Below are 21,371 nucleotides of genomic sequence, written 5' to 3' on the forward strand. Positions count from 1 at the left end.
AAAGGGGTAAAGTGACTAGGCAACAGGATAGATAATAAGCAGTAGCAGCAGTGTATGTGATGAGTTAAAATAGTTAGTGCAAAGGGGGGACATTGCAGATAGTCTGGGTATCTATTTGGTTAACTATTTAACTAACTATTTAGCAGTCTTATGGCTTGGGGGTAGAAGCTGTTCCGGGTCCTGTTGGTTCCAGACTTGTGCATCGGTACAGCTTGCTGTGCAGTAGCAGAGAGAACGTCTATAAAGGTCCTGAATGACAGGGAGCTCGGCCCCAGTGATCTACTGGGCCGTATGCAATACCCTCTGTAGCAACTTGCGGTCGGATGCCAAGCAGTTGCCATACCAAGCGGTAATGCAGCCAGTCAAGATGCTCTCAATGGTGCAGCTGTATAACTTTTTCAGGATTCAAAATAATTTTCAGCCAACTGAGGCGGAAGAGGCATTGTCGTGCCTTCTATGTTAGTTCCTTAGTGATGTGGACACTGAGGAACTTGAACCTCTCGACCCGCTCCACTACAGCCCCGTCGATGTGGATGAGGGCGTGCTCGGCCCGCCGTTTCCTGTAATCCACGATCAGCTCCTTTGTCTTGCTGACGTTGAGGGAGAGGTTGGGACCTGGAACCACACTGCCAGGTCACTGACCTCCTCCTTATAGGCTGTCTCATCGTTGTTGGTGATCAGGCCTACCACCGTCGTGTCGTCAGCAAACTTACGATGGTGTTGGAGGAGTGCACGGCCACGCAGTCGTGGGTGAGAAGGGAGTACAGGAAGGGACTAAGCACGCACCCCGTAGGGTCCCCCGTGTTGAGGGTCAGTCTGGTGAATGTGTTGTTGCCTACCCTCACCCCCTGGGGACGGACCGTCAGGAAGTCCAGGATCCAGTTGCAAAGGGATGTGTTCAGTCCCAGGGTCCTGAGCTTAGTCATGACATTTGAGGGCACTATGGTGTTGAACACTGAGCTGTAGTCAATGAACAGCATTGTCACATAGGTGTTCCTCTTGTCCAGGTGGGATAGGGCAGTGTGGAGTGTAATAGAGATTGCGTCATCTGTGGATCTGTTGGGGTGGTAAACGAATTGGAGTGTGTCCAGTGTGTCTGGGATGATGGTGGTGATGTGTGCCATGACCAGCCTTTCAAAGCATTTCATGGCTGCAGATGTGAGTGCTACGAGGCAATAGTCATTTAGACAGGTTACCTTGGTGTTCTTGTGCACTGCTTGAAACATGTAGATATTACAGACTGGGTCAGGGAGAAGTTGAAAATGTCATTGGAAACAATTTCCACCTGGTCAGCGTATGCTCTGAGTACCTGTCCTCGTAATCTGTTTGGCTCCCTGGCCTTGTGAATGTTAACCTGTTTAAAGGTCCTACTCACATTGGCTACGGAGCGCAAGATCACACAGTCATCCGGAACAGCTGGTGCTCTCATGCATGGTTCAGTGTTGCTTGCCTCGAAGCGAGCGTAGAAGGCATTGGGCATAGAAGGCATTTAGCTCGTCTGGTAGGCTCACATCACTGGGCAACTCGTGGCTGGGTTTCCCTTTGAATCCGTGATAGTTTGCAATGCCTGCCACATCCGATGATCGTCAGAACCAATGCTGTCTTTGGTGACTGGTAGTTGCTTTGGTTACACATCAGGTTGAATCACTACTTGATCATGTGGTCATGACCTGACCAGACATGACCAATATCCCCCATGGTCCAGTGTGGTCAAACCAGACCTTAGCATGGTCAGGCGGGGGAGTTTTCCATTTGTCACCCTCAGTGAATGGATGGGTTTTCTAACCTTGTGGTCAACCCCTCAGTGTTTGTCTAGAATGTTATCCCCTTAGTGTGTGTGTGTGTGTGTGTGTGTGTGTGTGTGTGTGTGTGTGTGTGTGTGTGTGTGTGTGTGTGTGTGTGTGTCTGTGCATACTTGTCTGTCCATATGTGTCTGTCCGTGTGTATCTGTTGCACTTGTGTTTGTGTACCTAGACAGGGTGTAGTGCAGAGCGAGAGCTGAGTTAATGTGATCTGTGTGTATGTCTTTGTAGATCTGATCACCTGTCTAGACAAAGGAATCCACTTCACTGAGGCAGAGTTCACTAGATACTGTCCAGCAGGATGCCTGACATCTGTTGGGGAGATCTCTGGGACCATACCCCACGGCTACAGAGATGTGAGTATATGCACATTACACAGATAAGGGTGTGTGTGTGTTTGCACGCGTACATCCAGGTGCCTGTGTGAGTGTGTGTCTGTGGGCCTGCATGTGTGTGCAGGCGCCAGTGTATGTCTGTGTGTGTGTGTGGTAGTCTGCGTGTCCCAGTCATTGTGGTGTGCACACGGTTCCCAGATGATTCACACTGCCACCCTTCCACCCCCACACACACACACCAAGTCTGTCTATCCTGCTGAACCCTCAGTACCCAACAGTACCTCCACCGCTACCCCACAGGAGCTGATGATTCACACTGCCCCCCCTCACCAAGTCTGTCTCTCTGTCCTGCTGATCCTTCTGTACCCACCAGCACCTCTACCCCACAGGACCTAACTGGCCACAGAGCCATGACTCACTTCATGGTCATGTTCCCTTCTCTTTCTTGTTCTATATCTCTTTTACTTTCTCTTTCTATCTGTTTTCTCTCTCTTTCTCTCTCTTTCTCTCTCTCTTATTAAGGACTATGTAAACAGGGCCTCTCTCTCAGCGGTATATAGGCACGTCCCAGGCTGATGACCTCACAATGCCCCGAAAGTGTCTGAGGTCATGGGGGCTGAGGTAGCCTCTGGCTGATGACCTCATACCTGGGTGGGTCAGAGGGCCCATGGGGTTGGGAAGGAAGGGAGGGTTATTGATGAGGGGAGGCCCAGGGGTGGCTGAGGCACGGTAGAGGGGAAGGGGGTGTGTGTGTCTCAAAAGCACAGGGGAGGGAAAGGGGTTGTAGGGAGGTGAGCTAATTGTTTGGCCGAAGGAACGGTCTGCTAATTCAGCCCAGCTGGAGAAGGGTGCTGAGAGGACTGGTGTGTGTGTTTGTTTGTGAATGGTGATGTGTGTGTTTGTGACTGGTGGTGCTTGTTAGCTTGTGTAGGCGGTGTTGTAGATTACATGGCAGAAAAGGATCCCTGGTTTTCCATGTTCAGCCAAACAGAGATGTAAGGGGTTACAACCATTACACCTAGAGTCAGTCTGACATTAGTTGCCATGGAGTGTTGCTCATTGGACCAGACTAGAGGTCTTTACAGGTCCAACAGGCCCAAAACTCTGAGATCCGACCTGGGACCCGAGCGGGTCCTAAATTCGGACTTTTCTCTCGGATCTTGGTCAGGTCTGATATACAGTGCATTTGGAAAGTATTCAGACCTCTTGACTTTTTGTTAGGTTACAGCCTTATTCTAAAATGTTGTTTTATTCCTCATCAATCTACACACAATACCCCATAATGACGAAGCAAAAACAGTTCTTTAGAAATTTTTGCAAATGTATAAAAAAAGAATAAGTATTTAGACCCTTTACTCAGTACTTTGTTGAAGCACCTTTGGCAGAGATGACAGAAATCCATGTAAGATGTCGGGAACATGGCACCGGCATATCTCTGTCTTTCTCTCGGTCTCTCTAGGGCTAGGCCTAAGCTTGTCTCCTTTAATATATATATTTGCATATGAATATTGTACAGTGGACACCTAGGCCTGTGCCTATATGCATTTAGCCCTCAAATCTGACAGCAGCGCCGTGAGGTAGACAATTACTGTTTTAGGAAAGTCAAAAACAAATCAAACAATAGACAGACTATAAAGTGTTGAATATCCTACACATCGAAACACAACGAATAGTGATTTTGTAATTTGTTATTGGTCGTTATTAAGTACACATAACTGTGGATAATATCGCATGTTTATTGATGGCGCTGGCAGCACCCAGTTGGAGGTTTCTTTCTCTCTCTCTTTCTACTCCCGCGGATCTGAATGGGTCTCTCGGATCCAAACCTGCACGGGTCTGTGGACTGGAAAACAGATCCAAACAGACCCGTGCAGGTTTGGATCTGTTTTCCACAGTCTTTTTCGGAAAGGGTCTGACTGTCCTCGGGTCCATTCGGAACGGGTGTCCGTTTTTTTAGAATATGTATTTATCCATATCAAACCAAATTGTATTTGTCACATGCGCTGATTACAACAGGTGTAGACCTTACAGTGAAATGCTTATTTACAAGCCCTTAAGCCCTTAACCAACAATGCAGTTTTAAGAAAATGCCTAAAAAATTTAAGAAATAAAAGTAACAAATAATTAAAGAGCAGCAGTAAAATAACAATAGCGAGGCTATATACAGGGGGAACCGGTACAGAGTCAATGTGCGGGGACACCGGTTAGTCGAGGTAATTGAGGTTATATGTACATGTAGGTAGAGTTATTAAAGTGACTATACATAGATAATAACAGAGAGTAGTAGCAGCAGCATAGAAGGGGGGGAGGTGGGGCAATGCAAATAGTCCGGGTAGCCATTTGATTACATGTTCAGGAGTCTTATGGCTTGGGGGTAGAAGCTGTTTCGAAGCCTGTATACTTGGCGCTCCGGTACCACTTGCCGTGCGGGAACAAAGACCTGGGTGGCTGGAGCCTTTGACAATTTTTAGGGCCTTCCTCTGACACCGCCTGGTATAGAAGGTCCTAGATGGCAGGAAGCTTGGCCCGGTGATGTATTGGGCGGTACGCACTACCCTCTGTAGTGCCTTGCGGTCAGAGGCTGAGCAGTTGCCATTCCAGGCAGTGATGCAACCCGTCAGGATGCTCTCGATGGTACAGCTGTAAAACCTTTTGAGGATCTGAGGACCCATACCAAATCTTTTCAGTCTCCGGGGGGGGAATAGGCTTTGTCTAGCCCTCTTCACAACTGTCTTGGTGTGCTTGGATGCCAAGGAACTTGAAGCTCTCAACCTGCTCCACTACAGCCCCGTCGATGAGAATGGGGGCGTGCTCGGTCCTCCTTTTCCTGTAGCCCGCAATCATCTCCTTTGTCTTGATCACATTGAGGGAGGGGTTGTTGTCTTTGCACCACATGGCCAGGTCTCTGACCTCCTCCCTATAGACTGTCTCATCGTTGTCGTTGATCAGGCCTACCACTGTTGTCATCTGCAAACTTAATGATGGCGTTGGATTCGTGCCTGGCTGTGCAGTCATGAGTGAACAGGGAGTACAGGAGGGGACTGAGCACACACCCCCGAGGGGGCCACCGTGTTGAGGATCAGCGTGGCAGATGTGTTGTTACCTACCCTCACCACCTGGGGGCGGCCTGTCAGGAAGTTCAGGATCCAGTTGCAGAGGGAGGTGTTTAGTCCCAGGGTCCTTAGCTTAGTGATGAGCTTTGAGGGCACTATGGTGTTGAACGCTGAGCTGTAGTCAATGAATAGCATTCTCACATAGGTGTTCCTTTTGTCCAGTTGGGAAAGGGCAGTGTGGAGTGCAATAGAGATTGCTTCATCTGTGGATCTTTTGGGGCGGTATGCAAATCGGAGTGGGTCTAGAGTTTCTGGGATAATGGTGTTGATGTGAGCCATGACCAGCCTTTCAAAGCACTTCATGGCTACAGACATGATTGCTACTGGTCTGCAGTCATTTAGGCAGGTTACCTTGGCGTTCTTGGGCACAGGGACTATGGTGGTCTGCTTAAAACATGTAGGTATTACAGACTCGGTCAGGGAGAGGTTGAAAATGTCAGTGAAGACACTTGCCAGTTGGTCAGTGCATGCTCTAAGTACACGTCCTGGTAATTCGTCTGGCCCAGCGGCTTTGTGAATGTTGACCTGTTTAAAGGCCTTACTCACATCTTGTGCATGTGCATGTTTCAGTGTTACTTGCCTCGAAGCAAGTATAGCATATAAGTTATTTAGCTTGTCTGGTAGGCTTGTGTCACTGGGCAGCTCTCGGCTGTGCTTCCTTTGTAGTCTGTAATACCGGGTCGGGTGGGAAAGCCACGGATTCATTTTAGAACGAGTCCAACTTTTTGGACCCATGGAGACCTCTAGATCACACCTCATGTCACAGGGGGGGTCAGTGCACCTCACCCAGTCCCTCTATCTTTGCACCTCTCCTTTACTTGGTCACACTCTCTGTCAACTTTCTCAGTCGGAATTTGTCCCTCTCTAGTTCTACCCCTTTGGGTTGGTTTGTGATGTGTTGTAATGAGGGAGAGTGTGTGTGTGTGTGTCTTTGTGTGTGCGTGTGTATGCATTGTGTGAGTGGTCTGTGCTCCGAGTGGCTGGGTGGGGTGGTTTAGTGCAGTGTGTTTGTGTTAGTGGTTTGGTGGGGTGCTGCTTCGGATGTGGTCTATGTTACTGGGATGTTTTAAAGCTGAGAAGGCAAGTGTTCAGTACTTGTGGGTGCCTCAACTATGTGGTTAAAGTCAGTTTGTGTGTGTTTGTGTGTGTGTGTGTGTGCCTTTATCATCTGACAGTGTGTGTATAAAACCATCCCACTTCCCACTTCACTCACCCAGCTAGCTGCCCACTGCTGGGAACTGGTCTCACTAAGTGTGTGTTCACTAGTGTGTGTGCGTGCATGTGTGTGTGTTTTGCTAATATATGCATGAATGAATCCATTTTATGATGTCAGTAAATTACTGAGTCAGTTACTGGAATGCGAAGGGTTTACTAAAGGGAAATAAGGAAAGAGTTTCAACAATCCAACTTCTTTCAGTGATTTTAATATAAGATTAATTGACGGAAGGAGGGAAGCATTTCTAAAGAGTTGAAACAGACCTTGGATCAGCGTTCTTTTCTTCATGCCACTCAGTGTTCCCCCTGCCTGGAAGTGACGTCGTCATGCTGACTTATCTCCTGTTATCTGTGAGGCTGAGAGCTGACCTCTGTGATCTATCTCACTGAAACTTTATACAACCCATTACTGTCCCTCACTGGGATATATGGCCTCTCAGCTGACAGTGGAATAATCACAACCACCGACACACTGCTCCCTTCCTCTCTGTCCATCCTTCTCTCTCCTTTCTCTCTACCTCTGCCACTCTCATGATCTTCTCTCTCTCTCTCTCTTCCTGTTCTAACCCCTTCTCTGCAACAGCAGGGATTCAATTGACGTAGCAGTCATTTTATGAAGATGGTCATACATCTAAATGTACATTTTCCAAACAGTCATGAATGGATCTCCTTCCCCCCTCAGTCGTCTCCAGTGTGTCTAGCAGCCATCCATGCAGGTGTGGTGTCTAACTCTGTGGGCGGTCAGATCAGTGTGGTCAACAGTAAGGGCATCCCTCACTACGATGGTTCGCTGGCAAACAATGTCTCCTCCACTGTGTAAGTACTCCTGTCTGTCTGGGAGAATACATCTGCATTCTCTTCCCTTTCCATCTCTCTCCATCATTATGTCTATCTCTCTCCAGTGGTACCTTGTCCAACAGCCTCTTCACTTTCAAGACGAGTGGTGAGTTCAATCAGCTACAATATACAAAAACAGACCATGATACCACAACCACCATAGCCACACATGCTTCTGTATCCTTTTCAACTACACCTGCCACCACAATCACTTCTACAATATCCAAAACAGCCATGTGTCCTCCCAATTTAATACAGACTCACAGTTTCTCTCTCTCTCAGGTTGCTATGGGACACTAGGTCTAGAGTCGGGCGTTGTTAGGGACTCCCAGCTCTTTGCTTCCTCGGTGTGGGAATGGAGTGACGTGATTGGCGAACCCAGCGAGTGGGGCCCAACTGGGGCCCGCCTTAATGGGGCGGGGCTTCCCTGGGCGTCGGCTCACAGCGACCAGCAGCAGTGGCTACAGGTGGATCTGAAGAAGGAGAAGAGGATCACAGGCATCACCACTACAGGCTCCTCCCTCCTGGAGTACCAGTTCTACGTGTCAGCCTATCGGGTCCTCTACAGCAATGACGGACAGCACTGGAACATCTATCGGGAGGCAGATGCTACCCAGGACAAGGTGATGAAAATATCCCTCTCATCAATAACCTTAAAGGTCCTGAATAGTCATTTTGAAAAGTACTTTTTCCCTCATGGCTAACTACCAGGAAGTTTGAAAAGACAGGCTAAGTGGGCGGGGAGCTTATATTCATGAGCTGGCCTTGACTGACAGCTCTTTGCAACGCTATAGCAACTTGGATGCAGTGAGCAGTGTTGCAGTAAAATCATCTCAAGCTAGTTTAGTGATACACAAAGCAACTCAAACAACATTGAAATTGCATCAATGATGTAATTTTTGTTCTCTTGTGATGAGGTTCAGCACTGACGGATGTGTTGACAACTGGGTGGGAGTTTTGAAGGACCCTTCCCCCCCTTTTGTTCCATGCTGACTGAAGACCTAGCTAGCCAGTAACTAGCTAGCACCAGACACAGATGAAGACCTAGCTAGCCAGTAACTAGCTAGCACCAGACACAGATGAAGAACTAGCTAGCCACTAACTAGCTAGCACCAGACACAGATGAAGACCTAGCTAGCCAGTAACTAGCTAGCACCAGACACAGATGAAAGGGGAAACATTTAAGTATCTTAGCACCAGTAGAGTAGCTATCTAACTATATAAACCACGCCCTTCTGCAAACGCCTTCTCCAATGTTGGTTACAAGGCTGTACTTATTTAAGTGAGGTTAGAGAATATCATGTTACCTTTGGTGTATTAAAATGAGAGTTTAAGGTGTCCCCTTAATCATTAATCCAAGTGTTTGACATGGGGGAGAGGACCAGTAACTTTATGATCAAACTTTATCATTGTAGAAGCAAGTCATTTTTCATACTTTGGTCATCATACTTTGATCCTGTGTCCTTCAAATATCATCAAATTTCATGGAAAACATGATTTTGGCTGTTCATGACCTTTAAGGAGAGAGAAAGCCTATTTAGACAAAATATGGGAGTGCAAGATGGAGTCGTTTGTTTCTATGGCATCAGTAATTGATTGTGGTTGTTTATGGCAGGAAACATGAGCTGACTGTGGTTGTTAAGTGCTGTGGTCAGTCAGACTCAGTCAGGACAGCAGCTCATTAAAGATGGATGGAGATTGATTGAGTGCTTGTGCTAGTCAGGCTCTGTAATCAGGGCTTTTTTTCCTTACTTATACTAGTGAAAATCTATTTTACAAGAGACTTGTCCCAAGAAGGCAGCAATCAAACATTTGTTATACACCATACATAAAATGTACAATACAGTAGACCTGTTGGCAGTAAGCACAGGCAAGATAACATGAGATATAATTAGTTAACATAGCTTCAGTGTAGTATTAGTAGTATATTATTAGGAACCCCATTAGCTATTGCTACAGAAGTCTGTTTCTGTTTCCTGATAGATTTTTAAAGGGAACACCAATTATCTCCAGGAGGTGCGCAATAACTTCATCCCACCAATCGAGGCTCGTTATGTGAGGATAAGCCCCACCCAGTGGCACCAGCGAATTGCCCTCAAGTTTGAGCTGCTCGGATGCCAGTTCCATCAAGGTAACCAAACCAGCCAATCACATGCAGATGTTTTGACTTTGTAGCCAATCAGTGAATTTCAATTATTTTATCATTGTGTGAGGGTAGGCTACCCTCATAGCCTACCCTCACTGTATCTGCCAGCTGTTGGCTAGAGCGCAGGTGCCAGGACCAGAGCAGGTACATTTAGTTATTCAACACAACAGTCTAACTCTCGGTAGAGTTGAAAATGCGATGGAAACACATTGAACTTTACATTTTTAATCGGTACATGTAAACTGAAGTGTGTGCACTACATCATCACTCACTGATTTTTATCTGCAACAAGTCAGTTTGGTGCGAAAATGCGCATATTTTCTTTGCGAATATTCGCATATAAATCTGTTGCCGATAGCGGAGAGGTGCATAAAGATGGCAGCCCCCATGTACTTACCACAAATACCTTGTTTGCTAAGTTCGCCGTATTGTACATTGCTCTTCGCTAATGTTTTTTTTTAAATCGTCATAAGCACAGTATACATGATCTCAATTTTAGCTCTAAGACGCCAGCAATTTGAAAAAACCCAACATTTGATTGTGCTGATTAACAGTGCATTGAACCATGTCGCGCACTGTAGTTAAACTGTGGATAGTGCTAAAACAATGACGTTAAATCTGAATTCCGACATCTTTATGCACCTTCGTCATTGGATGGCAACCTAGCTATTGGAGTTGAGGGATCCTATTGAGGCCAATGTGGATGCTATCTGTACAAAGGGAAATAAGAGCCTGTTCTTCCTGAGGAAACTGTTTCAGGGTGGATAGGACGCTGATGACCATATTTTACAGATAATATATAAAATCCATTTGAACATTCCATATGATCTGCTGTTTTGGCAATATAAACTTAAAGTGTAAGAACAGGCTGGGTAACATTGTTGAAGTAGCAGGATCATTGGTAGGAACTTATATTTGTTATGTGTTCATTGTGTTTTACTACGTGCTGAAAAATGAATAACAAAGATTAGTCTACTTTATTGGAGTCATGTGATCCTAACCGTTCTGTCTCTTCTTCCATTGGACAGCGAGGCCCCGGATATACCACCCCGCTCGGCCTCCCCCTCCCTCAGTGGCCACGGACACCCCCCCAATGTACAGCCGGACCACCCACACCCCTGCCATCAGAAACACCACTATGCCTCCATGCACCATCAACGGTGAGCGAGAGGAGAAAGGGAAAAGAGTCCATGTCTAGTTGATGTCTAGTTGATGTGTTGTTGATTGTTGTTGGTTCACACTGGTTGTGTTGTGGTCGTAGACGTGGCGTTGGCAACGGTGTTGGTGCCGGTGTTGGTCATGATTCTGACCACCCTCATCTTGACCATGGTCTGTGCCTGGCACTGGAAGAACAGGTGAGGATGAACTATAACTAGTAACAACTAAACAGATATCCACTCAGTAGCTCCCAACAACCTAGAACACTTACATGCTGACTAGGCCGGGCACGCGCCATTTCCCGCATGTTGATTTTGTCCATCCACACTAGACCCGATCAGGACACGCAGGTTGATGTGTGAAAACAAACTTTGAACCAACTATATTAATTTGAGGTCAGGTCAAAACACATGCTGTTGCTAGCTAATTTGTCCTGTGATATAAACATTTGGGTTGTTATTTTTCCTGAAATGCAGTCTTTTTTTCTGGATCTTTGTAGAATTTTGACCCATTTTGATTCACACAATTGTGTGTTCTCTACTCCAACAATTAATCCACAGATAAAAGGGGAAGCCTAGTTAGTTTCTAGTAATCCCTCCTCCTTCAGTCTTCTTCTGTGGACTTTATATGGTTGTTGGCAACCAACTTTAAGGTGCGTTACCACCACCAACTGCCCTGGAGTGTGGACCTCAGTTCATCTTTCAATCACCCACGTGGGTATATGCTCCTAAAAACCAATGAGGAGATAGGAGATTTTCAGCGCGTTAACAGTGTACATTTATTTTGCAATGCTTGCGGTGTGGTCAGCATGTTACATTTCTTTCTGTTTTGTCTTTCTCCTCAGGAAGAATAGTTCAGAGGGAGCTTATGACCGGTCTCTCTGGGACCGTACAGGTAAACACAACACTCTCAGTATGTGTGTGTGTGTGTGTGTTTAGATGTTTATTGCGTGTGTGTCTCTGTCCAGACTGGTGGAAGAGTATGAAGCAGTTCCTGCCATCCAAGATGGCGGAGGGGGAGGAGTCAGTCCGCTACAGCAGCAGTGAGGTGGGCCGGCTCAGAGTGAGAGGGAATACCCCCAGACTACGGGCCGAACCCGCAGGTACACACACAGGCCGTGTCCCAAATCTGGCTTGCCTAATACTTACTAAAAAGACATAAGCTGTGTTCGAATACTCATACTAACCGCACTAACCATACTATTTGTAACGTAAATTGAGTTTATAGTATGCTTATTAGTCATAGTATGGATTTAGTTAGTATGCCAACAGTTCCCGGATGTCATACTACCTACGAGGTATACAAGCAGTGGACACTATTGCCATGCTTTTAGGGCCCATAATGCAATTTTTCAGAAAATGGCCCTGGCTTCACAACGTTTTCAGATTTTAATAAAATATGCAGTCGAGCGAATACAAATTCATTGCTTTTACTAATTTTGACAAATGTTAAGCAATCTAATAAAATTAAGACTTTTCAAATAAGTTACAGGTTATGTTGGCTGACAATTTATTGGCTACGCTATCCTTACGAACCGCATATCACGACAGCAGTAGGTACCTAATGTTAGTTGGGTACTAATACATCAAACTTGCCAGTATATTAACTATATGCTATCCAACTAACTACCCAATGTTTATTGACTTTATTATTCACGTCATTCTTAGCAAAGTGGTATAGTCATTGTGCGTTCTCAATGGACATAAATTCGCTCTGGCTATCTACTCTGATTTCAGAGACTCTTGTCTGATTGCAGAATAACTAATGAATTTACAAACGCTCAACACCAGTTGAATATGACCGGTGTCAGTAAACGTTGGCAAAAAAGCATTATTAAAATTGTTCACCAGCAGCACAGTTGGTCACCAACACTCTGGATAACATGAAAACAGCCTAAGCAGCTCTGCCAGGGCAGGTAAAATGGTCAGAGTGAGGTATTCTCTCATTTGCCTGGAAGTAGCTAGCCAGTTAGCGTGTGTGCTTGACTGCCGTTGTGATGATGGTCAGAACGCTCGGATCAACCCTACTCCTCGGTCAGAACGTCCACTGTACTCTCTGAACACTCCAAGAGAGAAACTTTGAATTTACGAACTGACAATCTGACAACGCTGTGAATTTACAAACGCTCAGAGTGCACTCTGGGACTCCAGATTGAATTTACGAACACACCCGAAGTCGTAAAATGTCGAGATGGTAATTTGTTATGCTAGCAATAGCATCAACTTCGGGGAGACAAGCGTACCTCTAGTATGCTCAACTGAAATGATACCGTTCGTTTACAGTATACTAAAGTTAACTAATGGTATATAGTATGTAGTATATACTCATTAAGTATGTTGTAGACAGTATGTTAGTATGGGTATTCAAACACCGCTATACTGTGTTTGAATTGTGAAATAATTGTACTAAAAACTACTTAGAACGTTCTGTTTATTAAAAAACGAACGCAGTAAACAACATATCAACATACTAGGCTCCTGAGAATGTGTAATCTAACGCACAATTGTGTTGATTTGGGTACAGAACGTCCCCTTATCATCTTATCAGCTGTTGTCAGACACACATGAGTCTGGAAAGACTATTCTCTTCCTCAAAAGTCCACACTGAATTCTCCTAGAAGAAAATCCTAAATTAGTATAACATCCTGGCATTTAAAGCATCCTTGAAATTTCACATACTATAAACCTTTCTATTTTTGAATACTCAAAATGCATACTATTTAGATCGCAGGTATGGTTATTCGGACACGGCCACACAGTTGTTTGTATGTTGAACACACCCTCTCCATCTCTTCCATTAGAGTACGCCCAGCCCCTGGTCAGCGGTGTCGTGACATCACTAGGTCAGAGGTCAACTTTCAAGCCAGAGGAAGGTTCTGACCCCGGCTACATGGACACTAACCTCTATGACGCTCCCATGGCAACAGACATCTACCATGCCTACGCTGAACCCCTGCCCGCCTCCGGTGCAGAGTATGCCACGCCCATTATAATTGACATTGCAAGCCACTTATCAGGGAGCTCCACACTGAACCAGCCAACCACAGTCTCCAGCTTCATGGGTCGTGGCCCTGCCTCCCTTCTCACGCGAACAGACAGCGGGCAATCGGGGAGGTCAATGTATGACACGCCCAAGAGTACAGGACAGGCCACACCCACTAAGGATTTAGCCTATCAGGTGCCTCAGAGCAGCAATCAGAAGCCAGTGGGGTAGGGCTGAAGTGAGTACTTTGATTGACAAGGCCATAAACCACACCCCCCCATTGACAGAGGGGGATGGAGAGAGAGAGGGTGAATTAAACTGTAAAGAACATTACCTTCAAGTTAGATGTCTGTATGTGAGTGTGTCTAGAGGAGTCTGTATGCGAGTGTCTACAGAGGAGTCTATATGTGAGTGTCTACAGAGGAGTCTATATGTGAGTGTCTACCTGTACGTGCATGGCCGGAGAGTGCTAGCATAGTACCATACCAGTCCTATCACTGAAACCACAAAGATGAATGTCTACATGAGAGAACGGAAAGAGAGAAGAAACAAGGAGAGATGGAGAGCTCACTACTGTTTCAGCCAGGCTAAGTCCCCTCTGTGTGTCTCTTAATTTGATGTTTTGTCAAACTGAGTATCTATTAGTTCCTTTCGTGTCAATCTAAAAGTGAAACAATAGGTTCTCTGAAGTGGTTGCCTTCTATAGAAAGTCAATGTTTCTACCACTGAAGTGTTCTCTGCATAAAGGCCAAAGGTCACCTGTCTAAAGAGGAGCTTCCTCAGTTTACTATGGTACGCTTTGATTGGAGGCTTGTACTATTTCAGCTTTCAGTTAGTTCACAAAATCAGACCTGTCAAAATGTTTGAGTTTAACCAATCACCTTATACATAAAGCTAGAGTGAAATCCACACCAAAAACCTGTTTGAAGTTTCTGAAAAATTATTTTTTTTATTTTTTTTAAATAATTCCTGCTGAAAATGACTCACAAAAAAAATACACTATGGAAAGCGGTGATGAATCAGCTTCAAATAATTATGGTTACATTTGTCATGGACACCTTGCCTCACGTGACAGTCAAAAAGGACCTCTGCATAACGTTTAGGTGCCATTTGTATTTGCCCGATTGGATTCACACTGCCAGACTAGGACCAGTTACTTGAAGAGGAAGAATCTGCCCTCATGGTGATACTAGAGAGGAGCTGTCCAACAGAAGGGCTGTCTCTAAAATATGTCAGTGAGACTAAACATCGCCTTATGTTTTGTTATTATGCATCATTTATCATGGCCACCGTCTGTAAATTCCCAGAGAATCCAGAGGTTGGAGGACTTCTGTGTGCTAGAGGAAGATGATCCACTCCAGCCAAACTCACACTGGAGTAGTCTAGGTTACCGCGTCAGGTGTGTGTATGGTATGGCGAGAGAACATTATCACTAGTGACCAATCGGCATGCAGAAGTTAATATTTACAGAAACAACAAAGACGGTACGGCAAGATAACATTACTAGTGACCAATCAGCATGCAGAAGTTAATATTTACAGAAACGCCTCATTCTAGTATGTGTGTCTGAATTGCTGTCTACTGTCTCATCAATGTATGTAATGGCTTTCATTAGTGTCTTTGTATGGTTGTCCTAAAGAGAGTATCTGTGTGCGGCTAGCTATGTCTGTACGACTGTCCCTATGAGTGTACTGCATCTGTGTTTGATTAGTCATGTTTGTAGTCAGTGGAGCACATTAGTCCGGTCAATCCCTGTCCTGAACACCAAATCTGAACCTGGACCAGTTGAACTTTAGGTTAAAGGTTAGGGATTCAGTAGGTAAGGCTGGCCGTAGGTCAGTGTTTTCCCTGGTCACTGTTTCTGTCTTCACAGATTGTACAAGGAGAAATAAAGCCTTTTAAAGCTTTAAAAAAAACTTTTAGTCTACAGTGAATAAAATAAAACGTCAATGATTTCGTCATATTTCACATCTTAAAGTGGTTATACTCACGAGCGTGAGTGGTTGGTTGAACTCAAATTGCTAGAGAGCTGGAACACGTAGGGAAAATGACGTAGCAGTTTCTAGAAAAACTGGCTAATTGAGGTAAAACAGTAATTCTGCTCATAGATTATTCATTTATGAACTACACATTGACACACCCAGTGGGAGGCTTAAAAAAGACTTAGTCGTCAAAGTTCTAGAGCATGTCTTTAATGCATATTCAAGCACAAAACAATTTCCTATGGTTTCCCACCTCGTTTCATTCTAACAGCACTACTGCCACCACATGGTCATGTAGGGAAATTAAATCAAATGCTGAAAACACAAACCCCATCTAATCTAGAACTACAAATTTAGACCATTCACTGTATCTACAGTATTATGAATTCCATGTCTCCTCTTCTTCGTCACCTTTTCCATCACTCCTCCATATTCTGTCCGTTCTTACCAAACTTCCACCAGACGGCGGTGAGGATGACAGCGAGGAGCAGGATGAGACAGCCTGTGACCAGGTAGGCTATGGGCAGGAAGTTGTTCTGACCCCCAAACCAGCTGACTGTGGACAGGACCACTTCCTTTCTGCCCTGGAAGTACTCCACTGGGAAGTCTGGAGAGGGGGCAGAGGTCAAGGATAAACATAGCCACATAAGGTGAACACAAACTTTTCATCTAAACAGAGGATTTAAATAGGCTTACTATTAATGGGCTAACAATTGTTTTCACACAAATAATGGAAATAGCTGTTGGTGTTTTTGTGCTATGACTTTCCATTGTTCTTGTAACTGACCAAATAAACATCCAATATTCCAAGCCACAACCTACGGTTTTCACTACCATCCAAAGAGAGACTAGCTACATTAACCCCAATCTACCTAAGGGTTGGAAATAGGAACATGCTGTTGGAATATACAGTAAAAAAAAAATAAGAGTTTTGATTTGATTGACTGTGATCTCCCTGGTAACAGTAATATGCATAACAAAGGATACTGTAGGAGATAAGGACGCTGTAGTTTCCAGCCGGCAGCCCCTCGGTGAAGGGTTCTATGGCTCGGTTCAGGACCCCGTAGAGCTTCTTGAAGTTGGGGAAGGCAGCCTCCCTCATCCACACGATCAGGTCTTCGTTGATGAAGCCGTTGTTGTTGCGGTCCCAGGGGTCCAGGTCATACACTGGCTTCTGCCAGTACAGAGGCTGGCCCGTGCCTGACAACACACAGACAACGGTTACATCTAGAGTCCAGACAATGTTTTAACAACAGCAATACAACGGTTATACGACATTGAGATTTGGAAAAGGTTTTGACAACAGTCATACAACATTTGGAAAGGCAAGAGAGCAGCGATAGAAATGTCTATTAAATTAAAATGTGGTATTAATAATAATCATGACCATGAACACACTGTGTGGGTGCATTGTGACGCTGAACATGCTGTGAACACACTGTGTGGGTGTGTTGTGACGCTGAACATGCTATGAACACACTGTGTGGGTGCATTGTGACGCTGAACATGCTGTGAACACACTGTGTGGGTGCATTGTGACGCTGAACATGCTGTGAACACACTGTGTGGGTGTGTTGTGACGCTGAACATGCTGTGAACACACTGTGTGGGTGCATTGTGACGCTGAACATGCTGTGAACACACTGTGTGGGTGCATTGTGACGCTGAACATGCTGTGAACACACTGTGTGGGTGTGTTGTGATGCTGAACATGCTATGAACACACTGTGTGGGTGCATTGTGACGCTGAACATGCTGTGAACACACTGTGTGGGTGCATTGTGACGCTGAACATGCTGTGAACACACTGTGTGGGTGTGTTGTGACGCTGAACATGCTGTGAACACTGTGTGAGTGTGTTGTGACGCTGAACATGCTGTGAACACACTGTGTGGGTGTGTTGTGACGCTGAACATGCTATGAACACACTGTGTGGGTGTGTTGTGACGCTGAACATGCTGTGTGGGTGCATTGTGACGCTGAACATGCTATGAACACACTGTGGGTGTGTTGTGACGCTGAACATGCTGTGAACACACTGTGGGTGCGTTGTGACGCTGAACATGTTGTGAACACACTGTGTGGGTGTGTTGTGAGACACACCTTCAAACACCTGTGCTAACGTTAGGGTCTTGTTCTCCACCTGTGGGTTGCGGAACTTGACGTTCTTGTCGGTGTACCAGGTGATGCCCTTCCTGAACAGAGGAACCACCCGACTGCTCGCTGCTGAGTGGTACACCAGAGTGAAGGAGTCTGGGATAAACACAAACAAAACTCATCAAGAAATCAAATCAGTCAATTAATCAAAACCAGGTATTTCATGTCAGGGAGAGATTTGATCATATCACTGGATATTAATGCAGTGACATTATTAGCAGAGACTGATGACAAACTGATATTGCTGAGTAATGGTGTAATACCGTTGAACATGCTGTTGGCCACAGCCCCACAAGGGGCAATAGGGAGTCCGTTCTTATCCTTTATGAAGGGCTCGCAATAGGAGCTCGGGTTCTGTAGAGACAGACAGGAAGGATTTGATGTTGTAAAAGCTCAGAATTAACCAGGAAATTAAGAGGATGAAGATTGATAGATTAACAGTAGCTACCTTGAGGTTTTTATTTCTCCCAATCATCTGTCCATCATCCCTGGAGTCCATGTATTGCCGGAGGTTCTGGTGGAAGTTGATCAGGCCGTAATAGAAGAACACATCTCCCTGGGACAGGAAACACATAATCACTGTCCGTCTTACTTGGATTTGGTTTCCAACATTTTTAACACTGACACATACAGTACATTAGCTTGTGGTCTTGTCGAAGTGTACAGACCAAGACAAACACACATACTCACACACCTTGAACGTGTTCTCAATGGTAAACACCACAGTGCAGTTGCAGCTCTGGCTCGCATTGGAACGATTTTTACGCATCTCAAAACACTTATCACATGACCCTGCGTGTGTGTAGTCAACCTGTAGAGGGAGGGAAGGAGATATAGCAGGAGGGAGAGAAATATATACAGTGCATTTGGAAAGTATTCAGACCCCTTGACTTTTTCCACATTTTGTTACGTTACAGCCTTATTCTAAAATGGATTAAATAAAATATTTTCCTCATCAAATCTAAACACAATACCCCATAATGACAAAGCGATTATTTTGCAAATTTATTCTAAATAAAAAACAGGTACTTTTTTTACATAAGTATTCAGACTTTTTGCTATGAGACTCGAAATTGAGCTCAGGTGCATCCTGTTTCCATTGATCATCCTTGAGATGTTTCTACAACTTGATTGGAGTTCACCTGTGGCCAATTCAACTGATTGGACATGATTTGGAAAGGCACACACCTGTCTATAAAATGTCCCACAGTTGACAGTGCATGTCAGAGCAAAAACCAAGCCATGAGGTCGAAGGAATTGTTCGCAGAGCTCCGAGACACGATTGTGTTGAGTGGCCCTCCATCATTCTTAAATGGAAGACGTTTAGAACCACTAAGACTCTTCCTAGAGCTGGCCGTCCGGCTAAACTGAGCAATCGGGGCAGAAGGGCCTTGGTCAGGGAGGTGACCAATAACCTGATTGTCACTCTGACCGAGCTCCAGAGTTCCTCTGTGGAGATGGGAGAACCTTCCAGAAGGACAACCATCTCTGCAACACTCTACCAATCAGGCCTTTATGGTAGAGTGGCCAAACGGAAGCCACTCATTAAAAGTTCGCCAAATGGCACGTAAAAGACTCTAAGACCATGAGAAACAATATTCTCTGGTCTGATGAACTCTTTTGCCTGAATGCCAAGTGTCACAACGGAAGGAAACAAGGCACCATCCCTACGGTGAAGCATGGTGGTGGCAGCATCATGCTGTGGGGATTTTATTCAGCGGCAGGGACTGGAAAAGTAGTCAGGCTCGAGGGTAAGATTAACGGAGCAGAGTACAGAGAGATCCTGATGAAAACCTGCTCCAGAGCGCTCAGGACCTGAGACTGGGGCGAAGGTTCACCTTCCAACAGGACAACGACCCTAAGCATACAGCCAAGACAACGCAGGAGTGGCTTCGGGACAAGTCTCTGAATGTCCTTGAATGGTCTAGCCAGAGACATGACTTGTACACAATCGAACGTCCCTGAAGAGACCTGAAAATAGCTGTGCAGCGATGCTCCCCATCCAACCTGACAGATTTTGAGAGGATCTGCAGAGAAGAATGGAAGAAACTGTGCAAATACAGGTGTGCCAAGCGTCATACCAAAAAGGCTGTAATCGCTGCCAAAGGTGCTTCAACAAAGGGTCTGAATAGTTATGTAAATGTGATATTTCATTTTTTTTTTAATGGGGTAGTATGTAGATTTAGAGAGAAAAAAACAATTTAATCCTATTTTCGAATAAGGCTGAAACGTAACAAAATGTGTAAAAAGTCAAGGGGTCTGAATATTTTCTGAATGCTCTGTATAGCCAACACATTAAAATCTATATGAATCTTATGTTTGTTTCCCACAGCTATTTATTATACTGTAGCTTCACTTCTTCACAGAATACCCTGGAAGTCCTCTCTCTTATCGTCTCTTTCTACCTCTATCTTGTGTTCATGGTTAGATAAGCTATGCACTCTGGAGGGTGTTACCTGCTCCATTTCAAGTTATTGTGTGCAACGGTAGAATAAAAAAATATTTTATCTGAAAGGATCGCTTACTCACCTTCAGTTCATGTGTATTCTGCACGGTGACAAGTAGCCACACTCCCAGCAGCACACACACAGTGGCCATACCGTAGAAGAAAGGCAGGACGGTTTGAGCTGTGAGCATGGGGGACCAGGCAGGCAGTCTCTGCTGTTTGAAAGCAGAGTTATCAGGCCTCCGGGCCAGGGGCCCAGCGTTGGCCTTCGCCTTGCCCATGAGAGCTCCGGCTGGGGAAGGGTGATGAGACCGGGAAAGTCAGACAACCAGAAAACAAGCAAGGAACAGGAGTCTTCCCTCTCTTCTCTTCCGGTCTTCTTTAACGCAGTCTTATAAACATTTCTCTCCCTCGCTCCCTGCCTGCCAAGAGACTTTTCCCAGCAGGCTTAGGGCTAGGGTGGGGAAGACCTTTGAGACAGGCTGCTGGCTGTTACTCATTAACTAGAATCCTCTGCTCTACTTCCTCTTTTGTTCTTTTTCTACTGTTCTTCGCTCACTCCTTCCCTAGCGATTCAGTCCTACATACATACATACACACTGATGTATTACAGCCTATCATCCAAGTACTAAAATATCTCTGATTTATTTTCCGACAGTACCTTACGATCCGTTATTTCTTCCCCACTGAACTAGTTGCCGTTGTTCCAGCCTCCTTGTTGTAGAACACACTTACACACAGGATGTTATGACAAACCAGACTACCTACTGGACGAAACAACTCATGACATCACAGACTCAGTGGGAGGGGCTTCCCGCTGGTGTGAACAAACAAGAGAGTCTGGTTCCATTCAAATGTCTTTATTCAAACCATCACACAAAGGGCTGTGTCACACAGAGGGCTGTGCTATTGTTGAACTACAACACTGTATAAACCATATCAGACATTTTACATGGTCACTTAAAATAGAACAAGAACTCAGTGTCACAGAGAGAGAGGGTAAAAACAGGATAGGGTAGATGGTTGAAATGTCCAGCAGTCTTTGTCTGTTATGGAGACAGGATTGGTTTGAGGGGCCCCAATTAACTTTGTTGCGTGTGAGTGTTTGTGCGCGCGTGTGAACAAGAGCATGATGAGAAGAGGTCCAGTCTGACTTGGTTGGGTGTGTGTTTGTATGTCAGTATATAGCAGAGTATGG

The 21,371-nt window shown here is 45.2% G+C and overlaps 2 protein-coding genes across 3 annotated transcripts in view; one reads left to right on the forward strand and one right to left on the reverse strand.

Annotated features, from left to right (window-relative positions):
• Window positions 1-15,504, forward strand: part of dcbld2 (discoidin, CUB and LCCL domain containing 2) — a 31,693-nt gene extending 16,189 nt beyond the window's left edge. The window contains exons 4-13 of the mRNA XM_039007167.1: window positions 2,034-2,158; window positions 7,148-7,281; window positions 7,368-7,408; window positions 7,585-7,925; window positions 9,286-9,433; window positions 10,477-10,608; window positions 10,710-10,803; window positions 11,451-11,500; window positions 11,574-11,708; window positions 13,407-15,504. Coding sequence (XP_038863095.1) covers window positions 2,034-2,158; window positions 7,148-7,281; window positions 7,368-7,408; window positions 7,585-7,925; window positions 9,286-9,433; window positions 10,477-10,608; window positions 10,710-10,803; window positions 11,451-11,500; window positions 11,574-11,708; window positions 13,407-13,819 — 1,613 coding nt within the window. The 3' untranslated portion in view covers window positions 13,820-15,504. The remainder of the gene's footprint in view (window positions 1-2,033; window positions 2,159-7,147; window positions 7,282-7,367; window positions 7,409-7,584; window positions 7,926-9,285; window positions 9,434-10,476; window positions 10,609-10,709; window positions 10,804-11,450; window positions 11,501-11,573; window positions 11,709-13,406) is intronic.
• Window positions 15,505-15,758: 254 nt separating this feature from the next.
• tmem30c (transmembrane protein 30C) lies at window positions 15,759-20,947 on the reverse strand. 2 transcript variants are annotated; one of them, XM_039007168.1, is made up of 8 exons: window positions 20,835-20,947; window positions 20,257-20,465; window positions 18,422-18,538; window positions 18,176-18,283; window positions 17,991-18,081; window positions 17,674-17,823; window positions 16,558-16,770; window positions 15,759-16,177 (listed from the first exon to the last, which is right to left on the reverse strand). In XM_039007168.1, exons 2-8 carry the CDS (start codon window positions 20,452-20,454, stop codon window positions 15,990-15,992), a joined length of 1,065 nt encoding a protein of 354 aa, XP_038863096.1. In that variant the 5' UTR covers window positions 20,455-20,465; window positions 20,835-20,947; the 3' UTR covers window positions 15,759-15,989. The 2 variants fall into 2 exon arrangements, with proteins under 2 accessions (XP_038863096.1, XP_038863097.1); XM_039007169.1 differs by lacking the exon at window positions 20,835-20,947 and having other exon boundaries at window positions 20,257-20,828.
• Between the last annotated feature and the right edge of the window lie 424 nt (window positions 20,948-21,371).

This window comes from Salvelinus namaycush, chromosome 13, assembly GCF_016432855.1.
Source record: "Salvelinus namaycush isolate Seneca chromosome 13, SaNama_1.0, whole genome shotgun sequence".
NCBI classification, from domain to species: Eukaryota; Metazoa; Chordata; class Actinopteri; order Salmoniformes; family Salmonidae; genus Salvelinus; species Salvelinus namaycush.

Coding starts and splice junctions, on each gene's coding strand:
- tmem30c (XM_039007168.1), bottom strand. CDS start 20,454: ATGGGCAAGGCGAAGGCCAACGCTGGGCCCCTGGCCCGGAGGCCTGAT. Junction 18,284..18,421: donor CCATTGAGAACACGTTCAAG/GTGTGTGAGTAT, acceptor TTCCTGTCCCAG/GGAGATGTGTTCTTCTATTA. Junction 16,178..16,557: donor CAGCGTCCTTATCTCCTACA/GTATCCTTTGTT, acceptor CCCCCTCTCCAG/ACTTCCCAGTGGAGTACTTC.